The 8,894-nt window shown below is 33.5% G+C and overlaps 1 protein-coding gene across 1 annotated transcript; it reads left to right on the plus strand.

Moving 5' to 3' along the window:
* Window positions 1–622: 622 nt before the first annotated feature.
* On the plus strand, window positions 623–8,894 carry LOC143069585 (protein rolling stone-like). The gene is made up of 2 exons (XM_076244289.1): window positions 623–765; window positions 6,366–8,894. Exons 1-2 carry the CDS (start codon window positions 682–684, stop codon window positions 7,134–7,136), a joined length of 855 nt encoding a protein of 284 aa, XP_076100404.1. The 5' UTR covers window positions 623–681; the 3' UTR covers window positions 7,137–8,894.

An 8,894-nucleotide genomic window follows, 5' to 3' on the forward strand; every position in this document is an offset into this window, starting at 1 on the left:
ATTTGTGCCACATGTGGAGCAGGATCTGCTTTCCCTTCCGGAGCCCCTGAGATCACCCCCATTTTTTGGTGGGATTCTTGTATCTAAGTCTTTAGTTATCTATGTTGTGTCTTGTGTACTAATATTTGATAAGTACAAAGAATTGAAAAAAAAGATACGGGTCTGCAATTAATGATTTAAGGATACTATACAAAGAAGAAATAAAAAAAGGAGTTTTCTATTAACTTCAAGTCTTGCTTCTCATCGCGATATAAATAGTCGTGATTTAAAGCATTCATCAATCAATCAATCAATCAATCAATCAATCAATCTATCAATCGATTCTGTATAGAACCCTTTATAAGGATTAAATTTACCTCAGAATTATCGAAAATATCAGTATAATGCAATATCTTAAAGAATATAAATTGAATTTCATGTTGATTTGTATTTATGTTTGAAATGGATCTAAGACAACTTTACCTTAATGAAAGATTAATAATTTTGTTTTATTAAAACAGTGACTACGTATGCCAGAAAGGTTAAAAATTCGGATCAAAAGTTCTGAAGACATGAATGGTTTCGCAATCAGGTTAATTTAGCATAATGTGTGTCATGCGTCAGTGTTACGATAAGGTGCAGATAAAGTATACCTGACTTTCTTTCTCGCGTTACTACAGAAATTTAACTTCGGCTAACACGATGTGTGATATTTTTAAAGCGGAATTTAAGCTTAAAAATTTCGGCTTTCCATGCTCAAAGCCCGAGGCTTTATATACATGCCAGGTATGTGCTGATTTTTCTCTTAAACTTTTTTTTACCTATTTTGTATGATGAAACATAAACCTTCATGCATGGTAGATATATATAATTGTCGTACGAATTTCATCATTTTGTCATTACAACATTATTGTGCGGTTTGATAAGAGGGAATGGGTTTTTCGTTTTTTCCCCCTTTCGCCCTTTTTATACTCTTTTTTTAATCAGTAGTTCTGTGATCTCTTATTTTAAATTGCTTCAAAAAAATATGACAATGAATGTTAATTTAGTGTGTTTGTTAGTTTTTGTGTTCTTTTATTGTTTTGTTTTGTATTGCTGTTTTATAACGGAGTACGGATCAAGTGATGATGTCGGTATTCTTTTTCTAAATCGTATAACTATTTTTTGTGTTAAATTTTATTTTGTATAATTCCAAACTGAATTTAATCGATTCTGATAAAAAAAAAAAAAGAAAAAAAAAACCATCTTCTAAACATATCTAGCTTACTATATGGGTTATTTTTGTCCATCTGATGAGTTAAGCCTTTTTCAACTGATTTTTATAGTTCGTTCTTATGTTGTACTGTTATACCACTGTCCCAGGTTAGGGGGAGGGTTGGGATCCCGCTAACATGTTTAACCCCGCCACATTATTTATGTGCCTGCCCCAAGTCAGGAGCCTGTAATTAAGTGGTTGTCGTTTGTTTATGTGTTACATATTTGTTTTTCGTTCATTTATTTTATTTAAAAAAAAAAAAAAGGCCGTTAGTTTTCTCGTTTAATTGTTTTACATTATCTTATCGGGGCCTTTTATAGCTCACTATGCGGTATGGGCTTTGCTCATTGTTGAAAGCCGTACGGTGACCTATAGTTGTTAATGTCTGTGTCATTTTGGTCTTTTGTGGATAGTTGTCTCATTGGCAATCATACCACATCTTCTTTTTTATATTTGCTCATATTATTATATGCTGACCTATATTCAATTGTTCATGTCTTTTTCTTTTGGCCTTGGGTAATATTTGTTTGACTGGCATTCTTACTACATATCCTTATTTTCACATTCCTTCAGGGGGTGTTGTATTAGCTGTTCACTACCATATCTATATCATTTTGTTCCACTACTGAATCTCACTCTAAAGATTTTGTGGAAACCACCGTACTTGTGAGACACTTTCTATTTCGGAAAAGATACTGATGTGTGTGTGTACAAATATTATAGTGGGAATTTTTATTTTCAAAGCGAAAATAGTGGTGAAAGTGGTGTAAAACATCAATCAATCAATCAAATCGGAAAGCAAATCGAAAACATTTTCTCTAACTGGCTTTCTCTTTTTGTTTTGTATTTGTTTAACAACCGAAAGGAGAAGGTTCAAGTGAAGAAGAGTTAAAATTGGCCCTGATTTTTTTATGTTTTTTTAATCGGGCCAAAAAATTACAAATTTCACATAGAAATACTTGTGATAATACTATTAAGACAAAAATAGTTTTTCTGGCACTTTCCTTTACTATTTATGGAGCAATGACCCCTTAGATAAGCATAATTTGTATTAAAAGGTCAATTTTGGTACTTTTTGTCCATAATTTCAATTGTTTTTGGCATAATTAACCTTGGCCTCCATCTACGATCCAAAAAGTTTTTATATTGATGAAATCTATATTAAAATTGGAATCTTTTGGTTACAACACATTTTGGATCGTAAGTGGCGGCCAATGTGTTTCAAAAGCTTTTAGGTCTGAAAAATGCACAAAATCATCATATTTTGACAAAATGTCCAAAATTGACTTACTTTTGGCGAATATCTTGTACTCTTATGAAAAGAACTGATATAGTTAGCATTTATACTTTTGAAATAGACCCATTTACGAAACCAAATTGAGACCTTTTTAGTGTTCTATGATAAAGTTGATATTTTAGGCCATTTTGTGCCATTAGTGAACCTTGTCCAAATTTTCCATGGTATTCCTTAAACGAACGCGCAGTTTAAAGCTTTGTATCTTATTTGTAAAGATATTCCGTTCAAGAATGTCATTCATTAATCATATAAACCAAACCCTTTCTTTCTCATACCTTTCTCATTAAGAAGGTAGTTGAAAAGCAAACCTGATTTCACTGTAAAAAATATTTTGCTTAATCTAAAGTTAGTCCTGAAAACTCTTTTGCAAGTTTTTTTTACTGAGCAAATCGTCGTATGCAAGCTAAATAAGTAAAAGTACGAAAGAAAAAAACCAAGGGGAAAAGTGACAAGAAAATATGGGAAATGGGCACCGAACGTGCTTGTTTTTGTTTTAGTTGTTATTGTTGTTTCGTGGTCTTCCTAAACGGGAAACTTAATTCAAATAGTTTGTGAATTCTTTTAACGAGTTGTTGAAAGGAAAGTTAACTTTGTTGGCACATAATTAATATTCACTGTTTAAAATCTTTCGGAGTATCCGAGTTCAACCTCGATGTTCGATGCGGCCTGCATTACTCTTATAATTACAATGCGGTACTGTTTTGTGCTGGGTTATAAAAAGAAGATGTGGTAGATTGCAATTGAGACAACTCTCCACAAGAGACAAAAATGACACACAAATTAACAACTATAGGTCATCGGACGGCCTTCAACAATGAGCAAAGCCCATACCGCATAGTTAGCTATAAAAGGCCCCGAAATAACAATGTAAAACAACTCAAAAGAGAACACTAACTGCCTTATTTAGGTAAAAAAAAAAAAAAAGAACGAAAAACAAAAAGGTAACACATAAACACTTTTTAACGGCTATTTTTTTTTTCACATGACCACGGTCTTGCAATATCTTATCTTTTGTAGTCATTTTACAGTTTTTTTAACGCTCCTTTTTATGTTAGAATTACCAACTATATTTTGGTATCGACAGACTAATCGAGTTGCTATTTGGTTTTAATAGATCGCATTATTCAGGACAATTTACAATCATTGAATGTATATTTAAAGGCTTATGGGAAATTTTGTGATTGAGGTATAGGTACTTGTGTCAATAAACGCATACACTTTTGTTTTAGTATCTCTTTAATAATAAAGAAATTTGTCTGGCATTGAAAACGGCGCTCATATTGCGTTTTGTATATACTCAACAGTACAATGCATTCTTTGAAAAAATGAATTCGACTTGTTACATAATCATGTCGAATGTTTTGGTTAGAATACGAGACAGACAATGCTTGAAATATGTCAGTCATACATATTACACTAAGAGGTAAACGGGTTTTTAAAGTATTTACAATTGTAACTATAAAAAATGTTTTATGATAGAAAAAATAGCTATATTCATACATATGGTATTATTAATTTTGGTAGTTTGTTAAACAATACAAAAGCTTGAAATTTATTGCATGATTGTTTAGGATGTACTTATCATTACGCCAATATATCATTATTTTATAGATGTAACCTGCCTCTTATTTAGCATTGTCTCACCTCGAATGAACTGAACTGATTCTTTTAAGAGATATCCACCAGTGTGCTAATGTTCTTTGCATGTTGTAATTAACTTACAAATTGTTTGAAGAGGTTTAATTGCCTTTAACATTTAAAAGGAATGCAATATGCAAATAAAAACTTTCTTTATGTTAAAAAAAAACATGTATATCGTATCTCCTTAGCCAAACACCATTATTTAAAACTACGTAATATATATTCTCTTATTAAAGTCTTTGAAGACTGTTTGACAAAGTATGATGAATTTGCGCTTATTGTGTTGATTTAGTAAACTGTTAAGTATGAGTGTTTGCATAAGAATATATGTTTTATCGGTTTTATATTTGCACATCCGTAAAACATTACATCGGTTGAGAATAACACTGTTTGAAGTTAGCGTGTTCCATTTTCAACCGAAGAAAACACATACTCAGAAAGGTTTTTCAGATTTTCGGTATAACGACATATTAGGAAACTATATAAAAATATTAGGTCCGTTTCATCTAAAAATGCTCTCTGCTATTAAAACTTTGACATATCTAAATCAGACTTCCCGTCAGAAGCATCTTTTCTGCTTAGTAATGGATTCATTCCTCAATTTCTTCTAGGACTTAAATTAAATCTGTTAACCCCAGCTGCTCCCAAAGTGTTACTAGTGTCTTTTGAGATTGGCCTTTTTGGAAACATATAGAGCAAATATCATACCTTTTTTTTTCCAAAGCACTACTGTATCCAAACAAGAAATTAACAATCGTTCATTCAATGCTATTGAAAATATCAAGCTCCCAAATACTTACTTACTTACTGACTTACTTACTACCCGGTATGCCATCGGCATGTAGCGCAGCAACAAAGGTTCTCCATTTCTGTCTGTCTTTGGCTATCTTTTCTACTGTTCCCCATGTTTTGTTCATGGTCTTCAGTTCTCCTTCTACAGTACGTCTCCATGTGTTTTTTGGTCTTCCTCGCTTATGCCTTCCTTCTGGAGTCCAATGTAATGCTGTTCTAGTGATGGAATTACTATCTCTTCTAATCACATGCCCAATCCATTTCCAACGCCTTCTCACTAATATTGTACCCATGCTATCTTGCTGACACTGGTTTAAAAGATCTTCATTAGATATTTTGTTTGGCCAGAAAATGCGCAGGATTCTCCTTAATCTTTTGGTATGGAAAACTGACAGTTTGTTAAGATCGACTTCTGTCATCCTCCAGCATTCTGATCCGTATAACAGAGTAGATAGTACACAACTCTGGTACAGTTTTAGTTTGGTCTTCTTACTGTACTGTGATGATTTCCATACTTTGTAAAGTGATCTAAATATATTCCAGGCTTTGTTCAATCTATTCATGATGTCATTTCCTGCACCTCCATCGTTTCTTATTGTACTTCCCAGGTATGTAAATGTTTCTGTGGTGGGGAGATCTTTTCCATGTACTAGGATAGGAGTTGGGCTATTGATGTTTAGGGTCATGACTTCGGTTTTGGTTTGGCTGATTTTAATCCAACTTGACTAGCAAAAGTATTTAGACGGTTTGTCTTCTCTTGTAAATGGTGGTGGGTATGCCATAAAAGAGCAAGATCATCAGTAAAATCAAGATCCTCCAATGTTGATGAAATGTTCCATCTTATTCCTCTTGGAGCATCTTCCGTTGTTTTTCTCATTACCCAGTCTATGACGACATTGAAAAGAAGAGCAGACATCACACAGCCTTGTCTAACTCTTGTTTTACCTCAAACCAGATGTTGCTTTGCCCTACACTGCAAGTGAAATTGTAGAAACTTTTTATGAGCTCAATTATTTCTTTTGGAATTCCATATGATCTGAGTATTCGCCACAAAGTCTTTCTGTTGATACTGTCAAAAGCCTTCTGAAAATCCACAAAGTTGATGTAGAGCTATCTTTGCCATTCTGTACATTGTTCGATGATGTTACGTAAAGCAAAGATTTGATCGATGCACCATCTACCTTTACGGAATCCTGCTTGCTTCTCTCTTAGTTGTTTATCAACTGCATCTATTATTCTTTGGATAATAATTTTGGCCATAGCTCCCAAAACGCATGAGACCAAATGCAAATGTTTATCACGATTCCATCATCTTAAAACATTATGCATTGCTTAAAAAGAACAATAAATGTACAGATTACTTTGTTCTTTAGTACTAATTATAAATGTTTTATATTGTAGTGGAAATGGCATCGAGCTATATACTGGACGATTCGTCTTATAATGGCAGCATATGCTCTCGGGGCTGTAATGACAGTCTATGTGATGTCCGTCGGAGAAAAACATGTAGTTCTTGTGTATTTAACCATTTGGACATTCACTTTGCTCACAATACATCTATGGATAGCAATTGTCATAGCAATATTCTACCGACCAACTATGAATAAATCTGGTGACAAAATGCAGGGTGTTACAAATCCAGATTTTCTACCTTCAAGTGTCGAAAGTGCCCTTTCACAAACAGCAGACTTGAACAGAAGCAACATAGGAGAAGATGAAAAATATATTCATTGGTTCCTAAAATTGTCATGGTTGCTTGGAGACGTCGTGTTATCGTTTGAAATTGTGGTTTCGATAATTTACTTTGTATTTTTATTTCCGGATGAGGAAAACAGGGGCGCGTTAATCAACGACATGAATATGCATGCCATAAATACAGTGTTTGTTTTGATTGATTTTTGTATTAGTGCAAGACCTGTTTATTTGCTGCATGTAATTTACCCAATTATATATGGAACTATCTATGCTGTATTTAGCGTCATTTACTGGACACAAGACCACGAGAATAACGTGCTATATTCTGTTCTAGACTGGAATAGCCCAGGTAATGCTGTTGGTCTGATAGTGATTTTAGCTGTTGTCATTCTACCTTTGTTTCAACTTATATTTTTTGGATTGCATCGATTAAAGTTAATGATCTACTGTCATTTATATAAGACAACATATGTTTAAACATTTATAACACTTAAAATGTCTGCAAAAATATCTTACTACAGTACGAGTTTGCTACATCCTTAATTGGTCTGCCGATTCTGTTCGAGGCGTGCCCAGTCCTTGTCGATCCGATGCCTAGTCCCTATCGGTTTTCTACGAAGATGTACTCAGCCCTGTCATTTCTTTTCGAATATGTACCCAGTGCCTGTCGTTTAATTTCGAAGATGTGCCCTGTCCCTGTCGGTTTTTTTTTTATAACATGTGCGTAGTCCGTGTAGGTTCGTTCCGAAGATATGCTGTCATTTAGTTTCGAACATGTGCCTTGTTCCCGTCTTCTGTGGCTTAATTTTATACTTTGATATCTTATTAGAAAACTGCATATTCCATAATTTGTTAGTCCATTACATTGTCATGATTCAATGACACGAAGCTTACTTTAATATAGTTTAATATTATTATACAACTTTGTCATACCGGTGTCATGTATAGCTTACAGACTACTGTATGGTATTAGTTTTGCTCGTTGTTGTCATTCAGAGCTTGTCATGTTGTCCTTGGAGGAATGTTGATTGCTAATAAGACAACTTGGCTACCCCCCTCACAGGACACTAGGACAAGGATACAATTACAATTCTGTTTTTCATATGCATAATATGCAAAAAAAAATCCACACAGATGAAGCTATTTAAGTTTTATCTGATATCCCGAACTACTTTAAGGTATAAACCATTAAAATATGTAGGTGCATTGTGTCTATTGTTTTAGTATAAGTTGATTTTGCTATTGAATTTAGCTATTTGCAACTGTTTTAACAGTTTGTTCTTGTGTTGTTTTGTTGTGCCATTGACCTATGTTTCGGGAGGACTAAGCGCTCACAGACATATTTAACTCCGTCGTGTAATTTGTGTGCCTGTTCCAAGTGAGGAGCTTTTAGTTCAGTAGTTGTTGTGTTCATGCTGGGCATTTTTGTGTTTCGTAAATTGTATTGTTATAATTTGTGTTGTTAGTTATCTCGTTTGGATTGTTCATACTTTTCATTTCGGAACCTTGTACTGTTGTGTTTTTCTCATTGGTTTTAGTTCATTGTAGTGCACATGTCTGTAACATAGAGTATAACGCTGTTCAGAAAGCTCTGTGATATGGTGACTTGTGGGTCATAGACTTATTGGTAACGTACGTTCAAAATAGAACTATTAGTACTAAGACAACAGAAAATACGTTGTCTCGTTTTGCTCAGCAGAGACGATTTTTTCCCCATTTTGTCATATTTTGACAGTTTAATTAGTTATCAAAGGTACCAGGATTATAATTTAGTACGCCAGACGCGCGTTTCGTCTACATAAGACTCATCAGTGAAGCTCATATCAAAATACTTGTAAATCCAAAAAAGTACAAAGTTGAAGAGCATTGAGGATCCAAAATTCCAAAAAGTTTTGCCACATACGGCTAAAGTAATCTATACCTGGGATAAGAAAATCAGAGATACAGTGTTAAACACTGTTTGATTTATTGTGACATCACAAAAAAGTGTGAGTAACAATTTTTGTTATATTTATTGTAATTCTCCACGCTCAATTTGGTTGTATTAATTAAGTTCTTGTTTTGTTGTGATATATTACTGAAAATCAGCATATGTCATATTTAGTGTCTCACAAGTCCAATTTTGACTAGGTATTTGTCTTATTATGTTACTGTACAGTATATAATGTATCTTACATAATTGTATAAAACTTTGTAGACAGATATTTGACACTTTAATAAAAGAATTCATTATTA

Source organism: Mytilus galloprovincialis, chromosome 1 (assembly GCF_965363235.1).
Source record: "Mytilus galloprovincialis chromosome 1, xbMytGall1.hap1.1, whole genome shotgun sequence".
In the NCBI taxonomy this organism is placed as follows: domain Eukaryota; kingdom Metazoa; phylum Mollusca; class Bivalvia; order Mytilida; family Mytilidae; genus Mytilus; species Mytilus galloprovincialis.

Bases quoted from the DNA above. Each gene is read 5' to 3' on its own strand.
- LOC143069585 (XM_076244289.1), top strand. From the start codon at position 682: ATGTGTGATATTTTTAAAGCGGAATTTAAGCTTAAAAATTTCGGCTTT. The intron at 766-6,365 runs GTATGTGCTGAT...TTTATATTGTAG, and splicing joins AGGCTTTATATACATGCCAG to TGGAAATGGCATCGAGCTAT.